Genomic DNA, 21418 nt, shown 5'->3' on the forward strand with positions numbered 1-21418 from the left:
TATTCCAGGCATAAGGCGGGTGAATCAGACGAGGACTAGAGCTTAAGAAAGGAAAGCGAGAATAAAGGCGCTAATTTTCTGGACCTACTTCTTAACTGTGATGTGATTAAAAAAGAACAAGGCAGTGAGGGTTTTAAATTATACTGCAAAGTCTGTGTGAGTGTGTGCATGTGTGTGTGTGTGTGTGAGAGAGAGAGAGAGAATGTGTGTGAGAGCCTGCATGAGTGTGAGACAGAGAAAAGCTAACAGCTACCATATAATTAAACTTTAAACTCACAGAGCTAAAATGTCTAATTAACTTCTCTCTACTTAGTATTACTTTGTAATGTGTGGTAGTTTTGAGGAGGGGGGTAAGTTAATGGTTGCAGAAAGTGCTGCCAGGGCAATTTAAACTTTCTCAGGCCCTACTGTTGGTCACGTGTTGGGCTGCTGAGATGGAGGTCATCCTTTCCCTGCAGTAGTATTCTTAAAATATATTTCAAAACTCATTTTGTTGACTTCCTTTTCTAGATGCATAATCTTACATGCTTTATTTTTTATCAATAACTTATTTACATTTAATATTATGTTCCTCCAAATGATTTTCATGTATTGGGTTTCGCAATCTTTTGTCAATCGTCTTTCATTTGATATAATAAAATACTTACATTGCTTTTATTTTCTTTTATTCTCATTTCATTTCTATTATTCACTTAGTTGAACATCTTTAATTTAAAGGTGCTATAAGCGATGTTACACAGTTTCTAAGCTAAAAATCTTTTTGTCACATTCAGCAAACATCACCTCAAAACCCGCTAGGTGCCTGTCCCATGATAGATAGATATATAGATAGATACTTTATTGATCCCCAATACACTTAAAAAAAAAAAAAAAAAAAACGCAAAACCCAAAAACGGTAACAAAAACAGCCTGGTCCAGCCTTGACCATGAAACATAACAAACTGTTCCAGCCAATAACCGACGAGATGAGCGATTTATATGGAAACACGATTTTATAAGGAAAATCAGAAGTGTTAAACTGTGCTAATCAGGTGTGGGACACAGAAAATATTAAAACAAAGTTGTCACCAGCAGCCACAAGATGTTGAACACAATACGTTACATAAATATTGATTATAGGATGATTCCTATAGTCAAGCACCAACTGCAGTCAGGTGATCTATTGCCTGATTTATGCTCCTTTTCATACATAAATGGATCTGTTTGATTAAAACATTGATGCGTTTCATTCATATCCGTATGGTACGGACAGTAGGCTCCATCCATATTCCATTTTTAACGTTGACCACAAATGAGCTTGCAGACTCACACATGAGACAGGTGACATGACGTGACTGGGCACTCGAGGCTTACCCAGGGGGATGGCCATGGGGATCAGGTAGCCCTGCATGGGGAGGCTGGGTCCTGCTGGTCCGCAGGCCCAGTAGGGGTGAAGAGGAACCGGGGCTCAGACGCCACTGGGGCTGGGACAGGCTCCAGACTCGTCTGGGTCTTAGAAGACTTCATCTTCACACCTGAGAGAGAGAGAGAGAGAGAGAGAGAGAGAGAGAAAAAGAAAGGGTGTGAATGAAAGAGAGATAGAAGGTGGAATATATAAGTTTGGAAAAAAAGGAGTGAGTGCGGTAGGAGAGTGATAGTGCCACATTAAAGGACATCAGAGAGGAGGAATGAGGTTAAGGACGACAGAATTGGAGCAGGAGAGACAGCATAACAGAAAAAAGAGGGAGAGAGAGGGAGAGGAGAGAGAGAGATAACCGGTGAAATAAATGGAAAAGGTCATTAAACGGAGGCTGGCCACCTCAAAAGAGATATCCTTTAGAAGAGCTCACTGTCTCCCCTTGGGAAAGGCCCCTAACTAGATGTCTCACCTCTGACACTCTCGATGACTTTGGGCCGCTGGGCTTTTGACTGTGGCGACGGAGAGCTGAAACGCAGGTACGGGCCTTTCTTCAGGGTCCGCCGGTGGCCCTCGTACAGCGCCTTCCCGTAGATCTTGGACAGGAACTCCTCATCGTCCCTTCTGTCCACTCTCACATCCACCTCCCTAATCTGTGGGGATATCCCATAAAACCACACAAAGCTCCTGTTTACACATACATACATACAATGAACATTACATATGAGTACGGTCATTCCCTAATGACATTTCATACACGATGATAAATATGACAATGTGAATGTTGTAAAGTGTAAAATAAAGTAACTGGAATCAGCGGAGGACAGAGGACACTGGATAGCCAGTTAAATAAAGGCTTTTTAAATATTTCTGAAGAAGAGTGCCTTGGATTTCCCTTTTTCGACAAAGAATTGTGTTTGAACACGAACCCGAGCCGACCGATTGTCAGGCGGGGACAAAGCCACTGCTCCACCACCCGTTAAGCTGTCTATATAATGTATAATGATGCATCTGTTGCTTTGTCTATCTATGGTATTACATCCATTGTCCAGTAAAAGTTCAATTCCTTACCATATCGGAAACTAAGAGAACTAGTGCCACCAAAAAAATGGACATTCCTTACATAGAGGATTCATAACGGAGTTTAGTACAAAGGGAGACCTAATATGAACTTCTATTGAGGGCAATCTTGACCACAGTGAATGAGTAATGACCACAGTGACACGTCATTGAGCTCTTGTTAATCATCTGCTAGTGGTGGCACATCTTTTAAAGGGCAACACTACACGAAAAAAAAAAAAAAAAGCTTTGGTTGCTAGGAGTTGTTGCATCTCCGGCGGATGCCTGGCAACAGGGGCAGTTGTTAGTGAGGGAGCCTGCCCCGATCGAAAGATAAGCAGCTCTGTCTTTTGTCTTACACTTCTTATTTATGGCCATTCGATGCGGCCGCTAACAGATGGCTGTCCTGCACACCTCATTAAGTTTAAGTGCAATGCAAAGAGATTGTTTGAGTGTGTGTGTTGTGCGCTTGCATCCTGTTATGGCCAAGATCAGTCACAGTTAGCAGAACGCAGTCACTAGGCCATGGTGTACAGTGAATTTTAAAAGGTAGTTGGACAGCCTAATGCATTTGGTGTTGTTTTGGGCGCAGGCTCCAAATGGTATCATGACTGCAAGATTAATGTGCAATGTCAACTTCAATCTGAGGGGCATTTTCGATTGCAGGCGGAGCGCTCAACTGTGTCTATGCAAACAGAGAACATTTCAAAAAGAAAAATATTCTTTATGCTTAACAACTCAAGTTGCGTTTGCAGGTCAACACAAAAGCAACAAACAAACACAACCACCCCCCCAAAAAAGTAATGTTACAAGCAGAGCTCAGGAAAATCCCAAACGATTTTGAATAGCTGCATGAAGTCGATGGTTGCATACCTGATATGGATATGGACTGCAAAATGTCAAATATGAATTCATATACACATGAAACACACAGCTCACCGCATGTGGCTTTTGCTCTGGCTGCTGCTGCTGCTGCTGCTGGGTGGTGTGTGCGGAGGAGCTTGGGAGAGCCTGCTTGTTTGGCGGCTGCCTGTTCTCCTGGCCCCTGGTGCTTCTGTGGAGGGGCCTCTTGCTGGCTGCTGCCTGGGGGCCTCTCTTGGCCCCGGGCCTGGGGTCGGAGGAGCCTGCTGCGACCGCCTTGCCTTCCCCGCTCGCCTGCTGGGCAGCCTCTCTGCTGCGCTCCCTTTCAACTTCCTCCCGCACCAGCTCGTCCTTGGTGAGAAGAACAGAGAGAGTTCAGCGAAGGAGAGAAACTGTCTGACAATGACGGAGGGTCAGCTTTGACGCCATCACAAAATAAGCAGCAATAAATTAGTTTTGCCGATAAAGGTCTCTGGTTATCTGGTTGCAGATTATACAAGGACAGATGCTATTCACATAATATAATTCAATATAATTCAACACCCAAACACCGGCAGGCCCTTGGGACCTTGTGCTGTTGGAGGGTGGCCTACAGTACACCAAAGGGCAGGGACTGAATTGTGAAAAAATGAAATCCCAGTGAGGAATTGTTCTGAAGTACAAATGACAGTGACAATGTTATGTTCCATAACACTCAAGTCTGAGATTTAAAAGTTGCCAGAACTGCAGTTATCTAATCATTGGGTTGCGGAGGGGCTTTAGTCATACAGCAGAGCTCACCTGAATCTCTTTATTTAAGGTGTTGATCCAGGCATCGACAGTCCTCCTGATACGCAGCTCCTCACTGTCATCTCTGTTGAGGAGGAACAAGGAACACAATGAGGAATTAGCTCGAACTACTAACTCAACACACTCAACACACACACACAGACATAAACACTAAACTTAAACACTGTCAACACCAGCAGATAAGCCTCTTGTGTTAATGCTACTTATGAAAACAACGACCCTGTTAAAACTCTAGTTTTGAGCTCAGGCGCTTTGGTCTATTTACTAATTACTACATCAGCAGAAAGCAGCGGTCAGGTTTTTATTTCTTTTCATTTCTTAATATCATCATGGAGCAGCAACCCATAGGAATGCTGAAGTATAATATCGTAAAAAGAAAATGAGCGTATGTAAATGAATGTAAATATTCACGTGACTTCTGGGAAAGTATTGACGGACAGATACTGGGTATCTGTAACTGCTGGCTCCCATTTCCTGCCATCTGTATCCATTTTGAACGGGTCCGGCTGGTGATTTTACTGTGCTTCTATATAGCCTGTTAACTTTTTATATCAGTTTTATTGTGGTCCCTGATTAATCTTATTCGGTCTACTACACTTTCACCTTGGCTGAGGCAGAAGGAAAGATTTAATGACCGTATCAATATTCAATCTCTTGGTTTTTCAGAACTAAGTCATACACAACATAGTGTTAAAACTTGTATAAATCATGTCTGGATGCTCACATTTACTGAGTGTTTACTCCACTGCAGTAATGGACGCTGTTACGATGCATCTCCTAATGTGGCTTCACACAGAGAGGTGCAGGCTTATGGAGCAGATGATGTTGCTGATACTGTTCATGATAAATGTACATTTTAAGATAAGCATCACATCCTATTGATTTTTGCATGCTTGTTCTTGGGTTTTATCATAGCACTAATGGAAATACTGATGACAGATGCTCAGTGGGCCTGAAAGCATATGAACAAAGCTGTAGATGTACCTTGGCCAATTCTCTCAAAACAGTATCACTATGATATTGGCACCTTCATATAAAACCTAAGCTATACAGTACATATTGTGTTACATGATGGGTTCTATGGACTACATTTACTATTTTGTATTTATTTTATATTATATAAATTAATACATGGAATTGCAGAATTGCTTAGAACATAGAACATGCTACCTCTGAGTCATGATGATGTCCCAAAAGAGATCTAGAGATCATCATAATATTGTAGGGGGGGGGTACCATGGTAACGGGATACATTCCAAAAGTACAGCATTATCATGTTTTTGAACACATGAAGCAAATTCGGAGACAAAGAAGTTCAGCAAAGGAGGATATGATGAACTTCAATTGTGAAAAAAGTTTTTGGTATGTAGTACTATATTATTTATTGATTTTTATATGCATCATGAAAATTCTAATAACTCTGTAAACAACTGGCCATCAAATGCTCATTATACTATGAATAAACAAAGGTTAGACTTAGTTAATACGTTTTATAGTATCTCTAGTATTACAGTAACATATGCATAACATGTAGGCCTGGTATATCACATTCAACTAGCAGACATATTGAACTGGGGTCAGGGTTGTTATCAATCAAATACACTGGAGCCCCTAGAGTTGGTTGTTGAGAAAAGGAAGATCCAGAAACTGTTTAGCATTATGGACAACATTTCACATCTGCTACATGAACTACTGGTCAGAGTGTTTTCAGCTGGAGGCTGCTTCAACATCGCTGACTGTTATAGATAGTCATTCCTGCCCACGGGTGTAACAATTTACAATGACTCCCCTTTGTGTCATATTCTAAATGTATTTATTCTTGACTTGTGTGTACAGTATGTCTGTGGTATATGTTTATATTATTAATTGCTGCTATAACACCATCATTTCCATTTGGAGATGAATAAAGTATTCTATCTATCTCTTGTTATCAATATAACTTTCCATTCAGGACAGGGTCCATGTGGTCTGTGGCAAATATAGGCCACACCTGTAATCTGCTTACACACATGCTCAGGCTACTCGAACGGTAGCCTATGGCTCTAGTCAGACTTGCTTTGGCTTGCCTCTCTTCATTTGGACAACAAATGGAAAATATACTCTAACAATTAGTTCTGAGCAATGCTATTGGACATTTTAGGCTAGCCCACAATTCTTGCAAATAGAAATAGGGAAAAAAAGAGAAAAAAGTATTTGGTAGAAGAGTTGGACTACCATTGCAAAAAAGGCTGTGAAAGAGATGACATCATAAAGGCACATTCTAAAAGGACTCCTTAAATCCTGAGGTTATTTGTTATGCTCAGAAGTGATGATGAATGACCAAAAGTTCAGATGCCTCTTGGTAAGAGCCAAATATACTCTTAACATGTAATAGCTAGGCTAAAATTAATTGACAGGAATGCTCTACACAAGGGACATTACTGTGAAGACACCTTGTGCTTCACTTCCACTTAAAACGTATTGTATCATGGCAGGAGGAAATAGCAGAGTTGATTAATGCAGCTAATCCTGTCTTGACCCGACTTAAGTCTGAGTAATTATGATGGTGACTGTCATTTGTATAAATATTACATGGAGATATAATATAATTCGAATATCACTGCTAGACCTTCCCCCATTCATGAGATACTGTCTTTTCTATAGGGATGGAAAAACTATATAGCAAGACCATATTACTGTTAAATACTAATCTGTCATTTAAATAGTCAATAACAAGAATGTGCTCTATGACTATTTTGGCTAGGCAACACATCAAGCAGGGCTTCATTTGTGTACTACTGCTGATGAACTCATAACTCAACACGGTTTCCTTTTGAATAAACAGCATGTGTAATTTAAATGATAAAATATATACACAGTACAATTAGGCCTCTAAAATAGTTGCTAGTTGTTAGCATTTAACCTTTCATATACAGCTGAATGATATTGAGTTCTTGGTATCACAACCAAACTCACAAATTATATATATTATATCTGACTGATTATCTCTATCTTATTTCCCTCTGACCAGGATGGCATAATACGCGAGGAGGTGAAGAGATACATCACCAATCGCGAGACGATTATGAAGTCCTGGGTCATGGAATGGACTGAGAAAGGTCAGCAGTACAATAGGGAAGACATGGAGCTCCTGAGAGAGGAGATGGAAATCCTGAAGAAGAAGGCCGTCCTGCCTCATAGACAAGACTGGAGGACCGGACTAGAGAAAGTCTGGGTGAGCGAGGAGAAGGAGGAGTGTGTAAGAGAGAGGAGAAAGATGGCTGATCGAGAGAACGAGAGAAAGAGAGAGATGGACAACGAGAGAGTGCGGATGACGATGCGTGTCGAGGACCTGGAGAGGCTGGTCAGAGAGCTGGAGAGGAGGCTGCGGGAGAGACATGCGTCGGAATATGTGTCGGGGCATGGCCAGGAGGACCGACTGCGACAGATGGAGGCGATGTTCTTACGGAAGCTGGAGAAACTGGAGCAGACGCTGGACACAAGGGTCATAATCACCAAAGAGGAAAATAATACATATATGATGGAGGCGTGGGCTAAGAATGCTTCTGGTGAGGGGCACAATGATGAGAAGCTCCCACCAACCAAACCACCGGTGGTGGGGAAGGGAGAATCTGCTGAAATAATGGCGCGCCTGCAAAAAACTGAAAGAGCCATTAAGGAGATGGATGTTCGGATAATGGAGAAAGACAAGATACTTAAGGATAAAGAAATTCAGATGATGAGGAAAGACCAGATTCTGAGGGATATGGAACTTCAGATGAAGAAGAAAGACCAGATTCTCAAGGATATGGCATTTCAGATGAAGGAGAAAGATGAGCTACTGCAACGTCAAGGGGCAGAGTACAGATCCAAGTTGGAGATGATTGAGCAGCAAGTTAGGGAGTTGACCGCTGCGAATTCCACACGAAACAAACAGTGGTGCAGCTCGGTGGCCAGCCTGAGGACCAACATGGATGATGAGACCACTGATGAGGAGCGCCAGTCATGGACGAGCACCGGATTGGGCAGCAGTTGCTCAAAAAGGAGAAATGGGAAGAGCAGGAAGGTGGCGGCTCGGAGGAGTGCCAAGACCAGGAGCCCTCGAGAGAGCAACACGGAGAGGATGAGGAGCAGCAGGAGTCAGCAGTGCGACACGTCGGCAGACAGCGACATCAGTAGCATTGCCAGCGCCGAGCCAAGGAGCTTGGCTGAGAAGAGTATGGCAGCCAGTGAGCGTGTCAGTGAGCGCTTGGCCGACAGCAGGCCGCAGACACGCACCAGCCTGGACAAGACCTCTGTGGGCTCCGCCGCGTCCCTGGCTAAAGTCGCTCTCGGAGCTGATGCGGGTCAAGGAGAGAAGGGGAAGTCTTGGAAGCGTGCCTTTGGCGGCTTGTTTAAAAAGAAAACATAAAAGTAAAGCAAACATTGGAAGAATTTTTTTTTTTGTGGCTTGTATGAGCTTTCTAAAGCTTCATTAAATGTTCACCTTCACAGTATTGGAGTTGGAATAACATTTATTTAAAACAAAATAAAAAGTAACTAAAACTCTCCATGTGGTGGTGTTTTCCTCTATTGTTGTACTGACTCATCCACTCAGAAATAGGGCAAGGAGGACCAAGAGAAAACAAAACAAAACAAAACAAAACAAAACAGCAATTTACCAGAGAGAGAAAATCACAAGTGCATTCATGAGCTACGAGCAAAAAAAAAAGTTTTTCCTTTCAGCCAGACCTTAAGTAAGAATAAACCTATCCTTGCCTTCAATAAAATACAGCACTGCCACCTCCCTCCCCTGCCCAGGGAACAGATTGTGGGATGAAGCCCCCTTCAGTATTAATATTCTTCTGTGCAGCCACTCCTCAACAAATAATGTGAATGGGGCGGCTGTCTGCTGCCCTATTAGGCCATCTCTGCATCCCTCATTATGCTTTATAAATCAAGCAGATGAGAAGAGAAAGAGATAGATAAAGAGAGAGGGAGGGAGAGAGAGGGAGAAGAGAAAGCAAGGGGGTGGGGGGTGTTATAGGCATCCATACAGAAACAAAGATACACACAGACACACACAGAGGTTAAAATAAGCTCCGATGGCTCTTCATCCCGTCAGGGAGGCTGAAGGTGACAGCAACACGATAAGACCACAGCATACGAGTGCCGGCGCCTCCTCCATCTCCTGTGCTCCACTCCACTCCCGCCCCCTCTTGCTTCAGGCACATCGCAGCGAGAGTGAAAGGCAGTCTGGGGTGGTGGAGGAGAGGGGAGGAGGGAGGTAGGGCGGCAGGAGATGTGGTCTCACAGATGCGTGCACAGACTACAAGCACAATATGGCCGCAGCTAGAAAAAGGGGAGCCCACCAGTGCCATATCGGAGGATGAGAGTGCTGGAGAAGAGAGAGATGAAGAATGAGATAAACACACAGACAAGGAGACTGTCAGATGCAGACAGTCAGAGAGAGAGAGAGAGAGAGAGAGAGAGAGAGAGAGAGAGAGAGAGAGAGAGAGAGAGAGAGAGAGAACAAGCAAAATAAAAAGAGAAAGAGAGAGAGAGAAAGAAGTCACGTAGAGGAAGGGAGAGAGATCAGGGGCTGCATTGCAAATGCTGCGGAGGGCGAGAGGCCAGCTGCTGTCTCCGGGCAGAGAAAGCCTCCAGCCTGATCGGGGTGCGGTGGGGCAGGCAGCTGGATGAGAGGAGAGAGAGAGAGAGAGAGAGAGAGAGAGAGAGAGAAAGAGAGAGAGAGAGAGAGAGCACTGATCCGCCCAGCCCTCCCTCTCTCCCTCGCTTTCTGCTCCATCAATCCATCCTTCCATCAATATGTCCATCCTCAATTCCCAGATAACCCCCCACCCATGTCAGAAACCCTGGCGTTGAGCCTTTGTGACAATTTTGCTACTGCCGAGTGTGTGAGTGTGTGTGTGTGTGTGTGTCTGCTGTGCAAAATGGACTCGCCTAATCAGATGATGCTTCCAGACACTTGATTCAAAATGGAGCACAATTGATCCGTGGAGCTGAAGGTGACCTTCAATTAACCCTCGCAATCCGCTTGTGCTCTGTGACATGGTGTCCCGAGAAGAATCACTCGATACTGTCATTATCCTCCAGCACAATACTCCAGCATTCAAATGCCCATGTTAGGCAAAAGCGAAATGCTAGAATTGAAATGGGTGTTAGTCGGTGAGCGCCAAACCTCACAGTGTTCCTTCCCCCCCCACCCACCCCCCCCGCTTGTTACACGTTGTTCATTTGGAGCCAGCACCTACGGGACAGTTAAAAGGTGCTTGAGAAGAAATCGTGGTGTATTGCACTCATAGGAAAATTAGAACACGACTATTTCTTGATTTTAAAACATGGGTGTCAAAAAAAAATGGTCAGAGGACCGCAACTTGAGGTTTTTAAAAGTAGCATTGTAATACAGTTACAATAATGACATTCTGTGGAAAGTCTGGCATAAAGAGGGAGAGGAATCCCACAACAAAAAAAAAGAAATTTTGCTAAATGTTCATAAACTTTGAAGAGAAGACGGGAACTCGGCCTGGCAGAAACCCAAACAAATAACTGACTGAGACGAGCTGGGGACTCAAGTAAGGAACAAAGAGCTCTATAATGGAAAATTGCTTTTGATGAGACAGGGAGTCGAGCCAAGTCCCCATTGCCTTATGTAAGAACACCGCTGGGTCGCCAGGTCAATCACCAATCATCAGCCTCACCACACTAATGACAGCAATTACGGCTGGAATTAAAAATAAATTCCAAATTCCTGGCTGAAGTGTAAACGAATTAGACGTTACGCAACGTCATGTTAAGGGGTGGGCTGAACGCAACATCTACTTTTGCGTTCTCATTTAATCCTCTTGGTACGAATTCTGTGATTGTTTTCAGTTCCAGGCAGCATGAATGGGAGAGAAGAAGGCTGTCAGTTAGTCTTTCATTGGACTCACATTAATATGGCTCCAGTTTATGTTGGCAGCGGCAGGTGATAATATCATAGCATCCAATGAATTATGCAACACACATTCCAGCCTGTTGTATCAGTTTTTTTCCCCCCATAAGCAAAACAACATGGTAATTAATGGTGTAATGGAGAATAGGTAAAAACATTGCCTTTATACAAGAGCACAAGTCTGCAGGGAGGAAACCCCAGGCATGTTAGATGGAGGGGAGGAAAAAAAAACTGTTGGAAACTTTAACGCTTGCAAATGGGCTTCATTAATATTTCAGTGAAATGGATGGCGCACATAAAATCATAACCCAGCCTCGTTTTGCCGTGTCACCCAGCCAAATGAATAAATCCATCAATGGTGAGTATGCCGAGCGTGATGTACTAGCATCTCGTGTCTCACTGCTGCTTCCCAAAGTGACACTGCCACCTAAACCAGCAAAACAAGCGAGCATCTGGCAAATTGTGCACCTCAACCCCCCCACCCCCTACTTCCCTGACCTTCTCTCCCCACACTCAATGACCTTTCAGAAGGGAGAAAAGAGCAAAGTCATTACGGAAGGGAAGCGCCATCAAACAGCATGTTTATGTTTTTTCTACTGAAGCAATGAGACGCGCAGTGATTAAGGCTGCCATTTTGGAGGTGATTACGATAAGACGGCCTCACATTTCGAGTTAAATAAGGAAGAGATCTGTGTGTTTGAGTTTAGGGAGTTCAAACTAGTTAGAGCTACTGTCTGCTCCACACAGAGTACAAGAATCTGGATTTATATGTGAACTTTGGAAAACCTCCAGCTGTGTCATACAAATTGTTACCACATACAGCCCTTAACGACCACTTTCCACTGCTAAACATGCAAGCTCATGCTGCAAGTGTCATGCTTTCACTAAAAACACACAGTGTCCAAGAGCAAGTGATGTTGTGCCATTTTGTTACACTACTCTACATCAGAAGTTAATTGTCCGTCTCCCTTGGTCCAGATGTGTATGATTTATGGTAAAGAAAAGCTACTACTGATTTACTGGTGCCATGAGCACTCTGCCAGTGGCAACATAATGCATGGTCCAAAAAAACAACCCTTTTCCCAGATATCACTCTGGACGCAAAAAAAAAGGGGGAAGGAGCACATAGAGTTATAGCTTCCATATTAAGACAGTGGAGGACTGGACCAGGGGCCTACAGCAGGCTGCTGGGAAATCTTGGAGATGTCCGTCCCTATGTACATCTTAACTGCTCTCACCATGTCCTGGGGCAACAGTCTTTATTAGGAGCCGTTTTTTTAATATATTTTAGTCGCTTGAAACAACACTTTAGCACTTAACCTCTTTGCCTCTCGCCTCGCAGAAGTTTTCCCAGCTGGAGAGAGGGCTCTGGCTGCGTGTCGTAAACCATAACGCGCTCCCACCTCCGGAGAGAGGGCCCATTTAAAGTCGGATTGAGACAGGGCTGAGAGCAGAGATGGAGTCTGACCTCCTGCTACTACAGCTGCTTAACCCTGCACAATCGGCTCCTCTCGCGCTTCTTGCAGAGCTGTTATTGCAGCGGCCGACACACGTCTGCTGAGAAATGGCCCTCGTTTGAAGGAAACAGACTATTTTCTATTCCATAGCAGCTTGTTTTCCTTCACTTTTTTAGGCATATAAAACAGATACAAAGGCACAGAAACATGGCTCTCCAGAGAGTGTGACTAGAACATAAATCTGAGGACTTTTGTGTGCCGTATTCCTTGGGCATTAGTCATCCAGGCCTTGGGAGAAATGCTTTGAAAAGCTTTCCTCCTTCGGAGGAAAATTATCCTTAAGACAAGTACTTCCGAGCTGCCTGCACGCAAAACGAGGCGTTGTGGTCACTTTGACAGTCCTTATAGTATAAAATTATATTAAGTACAATTCTACTTCTAGATTGGTTCCTTTCTTGAGACTTCAAAGGAGATCTTCAAGAGCAAAATCTTTCATTTTGACGTTTTTAGTTTTAAAAGAAAGTTGAAGGCTTAATGGGGTTTTATTGTTAAGCAGTCTGTGTTTGTCATGAGTTCTGTGAGTACCGCCAATTGCAATTTCAGTCCTCTTGAGAAGGGCATTTTGCCCTCAAATTATGCTTCTGTGGTTGTGCCAAAATATTGCAAACAATACTATCAGCAACACAATACATACATGAACTGTGTCTCTTACAAACCCACACAATGGAAATACTTCATTGCCTTCCTGACAATTGCAGTGTGCGCTAAAAAAAACCCTACTTATCATGACCCAACCAACAGCAACCCTTTCCAGATGCACCTTGGCCTGGAACAAAAACAATTTTTTTTTATAATTATTTTTGTTTGCTTTTCAGAGATTACATTGGAGTCCCAGTATGCATATCAAAACAAAATATCAGATCTTTACCAGCATAATCTCTATTCACACAAATCACCCAGCCGCACAATATTTAGATAGGCTTACACACATATACACATAACATACATCTACGCCCATATCCACATACCATACATCTACCCCTGTACACACCCCCACACCCACATAATATATAGATAAACGTCCACATCCCAACCACACTCACAAACACAAAAGGTTCCCCATCAAAGCCAGCTCATCAATTTTCCTTACTTGTGCCTTTCATAAAGCATTATAGATTTCCTGCCATATTTTATTAAAATGTTGCTTTTTATTTCGGTCCTCATGCATTGCTTTTTCAATGTTTAAATACTATCTCATCAGTCCCCCCTCCATTCTTGTAAGGTCAGGGCCTGTGTGTCCTTCCCATGTTTTAAAATGAGTTTTTTAAAGGACTGAACAGGAGGAAAACATCACTCGCCATCCCACTGGGTATTTCAGATGGTCGGTTTTCTGCAAGAGAAATACTGATGCAGTTCATTTAAGCTGCATTCTGCGGTTATTTGCTAACCAATTTTGGATTTCCACCCAGATCTTTGGAATCTTCACACATTCCCAGAACGCATGTACTGTATGATGGTGTCTTCCTGAGAGCAGCACTTAACACAGAGGGTTGAGGAAGAGGAATCAAATGTATGTATTTTGGGCATAGTGTAATATATTCTGGTCATAAGCTTATATTGTAAAAGGCGGAGGTTTTCATTGGTAGTGATAGCCTTAGTTAGGTTTAAGCATTCTTTCTAACTTGTATCTGTATCTGAATGATTTCTGCTCGCTTTAAGAGTATCTTTTCAATGGGTGATAGTTCTGTATCATATTTTAGGACACCATTTTCTGTTATTATGCTTTTAAACTGTAAATATCAGAATATTTAGTTAGGTTAAAGTTGTTTTTAAGCTGCTTAAATGGAGTAATTTCATTCTAAAAAATTATATCCGAGATAGTCATTACTCCTCTGTTTATCCATGAGATCCCATTTATTTTCGTATTTTGAATATGATGGCCAGGTTATTCCAAAAGGTGAGTTGTCCTAGGGACACGGATATGATCTCATAAAGTATCTTTTAATTCCCTCCATGCTTTTAATGTACTGTTTATTACAAAACCTGCATGTTAAGATTTTTCTCTTAGAAAAAATAGCTAAAAACCAGTTGCCTGCCACAAATTGGTTTATCCAGCTCTTATCTGAACTATTGATTATTTGCTTGATGTACTATGCCTGTGCTGCAAGATAATACAGCTCCATATTTGGGATTGAGTTTAGCCCACCTTCCTTTCTGCTGCTTTGGAGGAGTGTCCTGCTTAACCTGGGAGCTTTGTATGGCCAAATTAATGAACTAAATAGCCTGTTGATGGTTCGAAAGAAATCCTTTGGAGGCATCACTGGTATTGTTTGAAAAACAAACAGAAATTTCGGGAGCCATATAATTTTTTATCAGACTAATTCTACCGATAAGATGAATTGGTAAGTCTACCCATTTGTCTAAGCTTGTTTTCAGGTCTTTGATTAATGAAGTGTAATTATATTTGTAGAGTTTAGTTTTATCCATACTAATATAACAGCCTGGAACAAAAACAAAACAATTAAAATAAATAAATAAGCAGAGGCAAGGCGAGGCGCGTTGACCTCTGGAGGCTGCGGTCCTCGGCTTCACACTTGACATCTCGCATTGAGTTTATTGGGTTCAGCAGAGTGCCGGCAGCATGGAGGCATGAAGGGACCACCCCTGACAGCTGCCAATCACGCTGAGCGTTCCGTTTGGCTTGGCCCTTTGCTGCCTGGAGTGTGCTCTGAGGCCCACTGTCACTCAACATGGCACACACACACACACACACACTCATACACACAGTCGAACACGCACACTTGAGACCCAGATGGAACTCGGGCACACAACACCGCACCTTGCCGCAGTCTACACGGACTACTTGTGTCAAGAGACTAGTTCTCATAGCATTAGGGGCACCGAAAAATGGAAGGCAGCCAAGGTGATAATATTAATCTTGCTGAAATGATAAATTTGTATCACTGCAGGGGAAATTCATATTTAAGTGACTGTCCCTCAGTCGGGCACTGAAAATGACACAGGCAGCGAGGCAGGAAGTAGCCTACTGAAAAAGAATGGAAAGAAAACAAAGGAAAAGGCAGAAATGTTGCTCTAGACTCTTCTGCAAATCATGGACACCCTGTAAGGCACGCCGTGACATTTAGAAAAGCTATTGCTCGGCATTCTTCACTGTCGCTCTGCCGTTCCACACCGTCCTGAATTTAGTGCCTCACAGTGTAACTGCACACACAAAAAACGTATGGCTGACCGTCTGAATACATATGTCTGACAGAGGGGAGTACAATTTACGTGATGTGGTGGCATAACCTGCAGTCATTGTGCTATTTATTTGCTAACAAGTACTCATTGTGCTATTTATGTGCTATTTATGTGCTAAGAAGTACTCACACATTTTACATATCATAATATTAAAATGATGAATATTACATATCATAATATTAAAATGATGAATATTACATATCATAATATTAAAATGATGAACCACATTCAGGGAGTTGTCCCTCGTTTTGTCTTCCTACCGTCCCACTGCGTGCGACTCCTACCTGTTGTTGGCCAGCGCCTCCAGCTGCCAGTGCAGAGCGTCAGCGTCTCGTGCCCGCAGGAGGGCCTCCAGGTTGTCTTCCAGAACCTTCCGGCTGTGGCGCACCTCCCTCAGTACCCGGCCGGCGTCCTCGAACATGGAGGGTGGGGCCGGGTGCTTCTGCAGCAGACTTGGCCGACTGAGAGGCACCGCTGTGGGCATGAACACAGCTGAAGCCCCCTGAGGCCGCTGGGAGAGAACCAGGAGAGAGAGAGAGAGAGAGAGAGATGGAAAGAGAGGGAGATGGTTGGCAAGCTGCAGGTAAAATAGACTGATGTCTCAATCACAGAGATTTCAATTAACAGGAATATTTTTTCAGATATGGGTATAACTGTGAATTTGTGTGTGAATTTGTGTGTGTGTGTGTGTGTGTGTGTGTTGGGGGAAATAGAGAATATTATTTGATGAGAATATACAGACAAAAAAATTTAACACCATACCATGATGAAGTCAGAGCTAAACAAAGATAGCCGATACATGTTGTTGAAGTAAGCGGGTAGACAGAATTCCTAATTAAAACAATAAGATGAGGGGACAAACAAGCAAAACAGTGATATAAAGAAAGACAAATAGATAAAAGGAGGAGAAAGAAAAGGTGAAGCGAGGAAGAGACCAATGGAAAGCGGCGAGTCACAGCGAGAAAAAATGGCGGCGGGTAATAGCCCCGTTTGGGTGACCATCCATCTTAATCCCCTGCTTCCTCTAACCATTCCATTCGTTCGGCAATCACGACACATTGGTTTGTGTCGACACAGTGCTTGCTCGCCCACTCGCTCGGTCCTTTTTCTCCCCCTCGTGCTTTTTCTTTCCAGTGTGCGTAGCTGGGTGCAGCTGCGAGTCCTTGGCTGTTTCCCTTTCATCCTTTCTCCGAATATAAATCTATCAGCGAGGACCGTAAATCCATCATGTCGGGGAAGAGAGGAGAGAGATGAGGAGAGGAGAGGGAGGGAGGGAGAGATGTGGAGACCACGCATCCTCACCTTGCAAAGACAGGCCAGGCGACCTCAACCTGCAAAATTCGTTTTTTTATAAATATTTAGCTTTTGGCTTTTCCATCTATTTATTCATTCGTTTTAAAATCAGAGCAAAAGGGCCCGGGAAATGCTAAAGACTGAGCAAGGTCCTGCAAAACTAGCACATTATTTTCCCCTCCTGACTTAAAATGAGTCGTAGAAAAAAGGGGGACGAAGAGGGAGTCAGACCATCTTTCATTCAGTCGGATTGAATAGGCCCTCAAAGGTGAATCGCATTTTCAGTCCGCCCGTTTGATTTTGTTTACTGCGAAGTTCTTAGTTTATTTTGGATGACACTTATCTCTCGATGAATCAGACTATGAGGGGGCGGTAATTATGATGGCACTGCAGGACGTCGAACTTCTGTCTGAATGTCTTCTCTGATTGGGAGAAATAGAACAGCAGCAGCAGCAGCAGCAGCAGCAGCAGCAGCAGCAGCAGCAAGCAGCAACGACAACAACAACGACTACGACAACAACAACAACAACGACAGCGACAACAACGGCAATGTGAAGTATGGTAAAGCCAGGCCTATTTATAGCACCTATTGTTTCCTGTTTCTGCACACAGGTGTGAAGTGGTGATAACGGCGCTTGATTTATCTCGGTAGTTGCCGTTTCTTCGGAGGAGACGGTGGCGGCAGCCTGAAGCCGCAGCCCTGCTGTGGTGCCATTGTGTCCGCGCCACACCGGGGATGCAGCCGTGCACGGAATGCACAGAGGCGAGAGGAGAGGAAGAGAGAACAGGGGAAAAAAGTCGCGAGAAAAAGAAGGGAGGAGGAGGAGAAGAGAGAGAGAGAGAGAGAGACGAAACAAAAAAACCTTGTAAACCTGCCACTGCAGAGGCAGTGGTTGCTATGGGAACACACCATGGAGACGGCGGCGGGCGGGGGAGGGGTGGCGGCTGGAGCTGGAGCTGGAGCTGGCGCCGAGTTGAGGGTGCTCCTGCTGCGCTCCACAGGAAACGCATCATGCGCCTTCGAGAGGAGAGAGAACGAAAATGAGGAGAGAGAGAGAGAGAGAGAGAGAGAGAGAGAGAGAGAGAGAGAGGGAGGGAGAGAGAGAGAGAGAAGAGCAACATCACAGTCTTCGCCACTTTATCCCAGTCTCCATGCTCACAGAAGCACTTTTTACAAAACCACCATTAAACAGCCTCCATAAATAACCATTAGGGTTTCGATGCACCCTGCGACACATTACGTCATTCCGTGGCCTGTTAACATTGTAACAGATGACAAAAAGGGTTGTGATGATCCAGATACCAAATGGTTAGTTATGTTTTTTATTTATGGAAAAACCCCATTGCACCTTGTAAGGCATCTCTCCTGATGACAGGACAGGTGTGCATGTTTTATTGCACAGAGAGAGGGGATGAGTGACATTCGATTAAAGTGCGGAGCACGTAGACAAGGAGAGAGGTGTCATGCTTTTTTTCTCTCCATGTCTGTCTCTCTCTCTCTCTCTCTCTCTCTCTCTCTCTCACACACACACACACCCACACCCATCACGGCCAAAGAGCATTCCAATCCTGCATCCTCAATTATATGCTAATGTGTCATTTGCCTTGTGACACATTATTCTTGGCTGATGGAATTTTTCAGCCGCAAAGGCGTGCCTGGAAACTCAATGCCCTGGCTGTCGGAGTGGGGGTGTGGGTCTGGGGGAGGTGGGGTTGGGGGTTTAGTTGGGGTAGATACGAGGGGGGGTGAACAGCCTGTTACAGAATGAGAGAAAGGAAGCAATACATTTTGTGAAGAATGAAGAACTGTTGTCACTTATTAGGGGAGAAGAGGAGGACAAAGCTGGTGCTGGAAAATTGTTTTCTGGTCACTGAAATACCCATCTGAAAGAGGGTGATTGTGTGTGTGTGTGGGGAGGTGGGGGGAGCCAAGAGTGGGGACTCTATCTCCTCCTTGATTTCCTGCCTGGTGAGGTTCTGAACGATTAGTGTCTGCCAACATGGAAACCCTAAAAAATGGTCAGTTCGGTCCAATCGGCAGGTCTGATTGGAGTCGCCAGCAATCGACAGGTCGATCGACAGCGTATCTGCAGTGAGAGTGTGTCTGGGGAAGGAAAACACACTCCCCTGTGACCTGAAAATGGGCACACAGCTGGAACAACACACCTTCCACTCCCTGTAAGTCTCAAAGGGCATCTTGGGTCCCAGGGGCAGGGCTGAACAATAAGCTGCTATATTAAAAGAGAAAGGCTTGAGCTCCTTTCAAAAGCTTTGCTTTTTGGATTGGACAAGTCTGCAGTGCTACAAGCAGCGAGGGAGGGTAGGGATTATCTTAGGCTTTCAATCAAAAGTTTCAGTGTTTGGACATCCAAAACTTTCTGGACCACAGGCTTGCCATAGACAGTCCTAAGTATGACACATTATCTCTACGCATGTGCCAAACAATGTGGAAAAACATTCCCCATTCCTCTGTGGTGTGAAACCTGACCTGCAGCAGGGTTTGCATCTCGCTCTTGAGTCGGCCCAGGTCCTGCAGCATCTCGTTCGCCTTCTTCACAGCGGAGCTGGAGCCCTCCGCAGCCTCTGCTCCAGACAGGCGCCCTGGCTCAGTCCCGCCCAGCCTGGGCTGCACGTCCTGGGGCCTCCTTCCTGAGAGCTCCCCTAGATCTGCCGGAGAGCTGCCGGGGGAGGTCCTGTCACGTCGAGACTGGTCTACCCTGAGGAGAGGGAGGGGGAAAATACTGAAACTCTCATGGTGATTTGAAAATAACTATGACCCCTCCACACACACACCCACAAAAAAACGACTCAGCAGAGTGCTAGAGACAAACAGTTGTTCAACATTAGTGGTGTCGGTAAATATCTGGCATTTGTATCAACTCGACATGAAACAAAAACCTCACAGTGGGAGTGAGAGTGGCTCAAGAATACGGACACCTGTTTCCAGCGGCCCCTGTCAGTAAATGATTGTCAGTTGCTCCCAATGGCTACTCCAACCCCCCCCCCCTCTTGTTCCCGTTCAGCCGCATAAACAAGGCCAGCATCCTACGCGTCAGTCTCTGACCTGCGAGAGAGGGACCACCCTGCAGTGTGGACATGCCAAGTGCTTTTGTGTTGCCTCGCGCTCACTTGAGAAAACAGACAAAAGAGGAAAAAAAGAGAAAGAGAGAGAGAGAAAGAGAGAGAGTGAAAAAAGAAACAAAATCTCCATCTGGCCAGAGAGGTGATTAGCCCTCTGGGAGCCAAAAGCACATTACATGACTCACGCCGTGGCCCGCCTCCAGTCGGCACCACGCTCAGCTGCCAGCAAAAATCAATGCGGTAGGCTTGGGCCCGACCGGGGCATTGTGTTTGTGAAAGCGCCCGGCTGTGTGCAGTTCTGAGTGTTTGTTTGTACGATTCTGAGCGTTTATGCATGTGGGTGTGTGTGTAAGTAGATGACTTTGAGGGTGTGGGGACGTGTGTGTGTGTGTGTGTGTATATATATATATATATATATATGTTTGTAATGGCACAAGGGGCAGGCCTCAGAGGTTCATTCAGAGGACACAGACTACGCGTTCCTCCTGTTGATGCTACCAGCATCATTAATCAGTGTCTGATGGAGAGCATGCATGCACACCCTTAACCGAACACACAGCCAGACATTCTAATGTACAGCGCACACACGTAAATGCAACTGAATAAATAAGCTCAGTAGGTAGCTGGGCTGTTGGGTTCTGTTCCCTCCTGTCAGAGAGAGGAAACTGCTCACCCCGCCTGTCACACAGGCGAGATGCTGAGACTAGTATCGGCTCAAATTGAAGCTGAAGGGTGTGTTTATCCTGGCCTCTCCACCAGTGATAATGGGGAGGGGTTCTCAGGGAGGAGAGGGGGTGTGTGGGGCAGGCAGAGGGGTAACAGGGGGGTCAGGTCTAACAAGTTGCGGCCAAAAAAGGGGCCCAGGGGCGAGGGGTGTTTTGAGGGGCAGGGTCTGCTGATCCATCTCGAGTTACGACGGAACCCCGACAGCTTCAACACTGCTGTACTTGTGCGACTCCGGGGCAATTAATCACCATCAAGACAGTTTCCAGCCGCTGCCGCCGTGCTAACGCACTCCAAATCCACACAAAAAGCACTTCATGGTGCCTCGTGCTTCATTTTTTTCTTCTCTGGTCAAGGAAAAACAAGATGGCTGGGGGGAAATTTAACCAACAAAAAAAACAGACCATTTATTCGTAATTTCCAAGGATGTCATTCAAATGCAAAAGTAGCTGTTGCAGCAGACACTAGTAGGGGGCTTTTCAGAGAAATAGAGAACTTTACGCCGTCCCCCAACCCCCCTCCTCTCTCTTCTTTTCTGTCAAGTCAGGAGACGAACGCGCAAATGGGAGCTCCATTCTTCTCCTC

The 21418-nt window shown here is 44.6% G+C and overlaps 2 protein-coding genes across 5 annotated transcripts in view; one reads left to right on the forward strand and one right to left on the reverse strand.

Annotated features, from left to right (window-relative positions):
* The window catches only part of LOC125284726 (protein TALPID3-like), a 65785-nt gene that overhangs the window by 4320 nt on the left and 40047 nt on the right, over nucleotides 1-21418 (reverse strand). For all 3 annotated transcript variants that reach the window (XM_048228843.1, XM_048228845.1, XM_048228844.1), the window contains exons 11-17: nucleotides 19518-19746; nucleotides 17940-18047; nucleotides 16021-16247; nucleotides 4097-4169; nucleotides 3395-3667; nucleotides 1869-2049; nucleotides 1354-1514 (exon numbers count right to left, since the gene is read on the reverse strand). In XM_048228843.1, coding sequence (XP_048084800.1) covers nucleotides 1375-1514; nucleotides 1869-2049; nucleotides 3395-3667; nucleotides 4097-4169; nucleotides 16021-16247; nucleotides 17940-18047; nucleotides 19518-19746 — 1231 coding nt within the window. In that variant the 3' untranslated portion in view covers nucleotides 1354-1374. Of the gene's footprint in view, nucleotides 1-1353; nucleotides 1515-1868; nucleotides 2050-3394; nucleotides 3668-4096; nucleotides 4170-16020; nucleotides 16248-17939; nucleotides 18048-19517; nucleotides 19747-21418 lie in introns of those variants that run through there.
* On the forward strand, nucleotides 5385-9093 carry LOC125284730 (RNA-binding protein 25-like). Of its 2 annotated transcripts, none has more exons than XM_048228849.1 (2): nucleotides 5385-5467; nucleotides 7116-9093. In XM_048228849.1, exon 2 carries the CDS (start codon nucleotides 7170-7172, stop codon nucleotides 8493-8495), a length of 1326 nt encoding a protein of 441 aa, XP_048084806.1. In that variant the 5' UTR covers nucleotides 5385-5467; nucleotides 7116-7169; the 3' UTR covers nucleotides 8496-9093. The 2 variants fall into 2 exon arrangements, with proteins under 2 accessions (XP_048084806.1, XP_048084805.1); XM_048228848.1 differs by lacking the exon at nucleotides 5385-5467 and adding an exon at nucleotides 5976-6446.

The sequence above is a fragment of the Alosa alosa genome, chromosome 19 (genome assembly GCF_017589495.1).
Source record: "Alosa alosa isolate M-15738 ecotype Scorff River chromosome 19, AALO_Geno_1.1, whole genome shotgun sequence".
Taxonomy (NCBI): Eukaryota; Metazoa; Chordata; class Actinopteri; order Clupeiformes; family Clupeidae; genus Alosa; species Alosa alosa.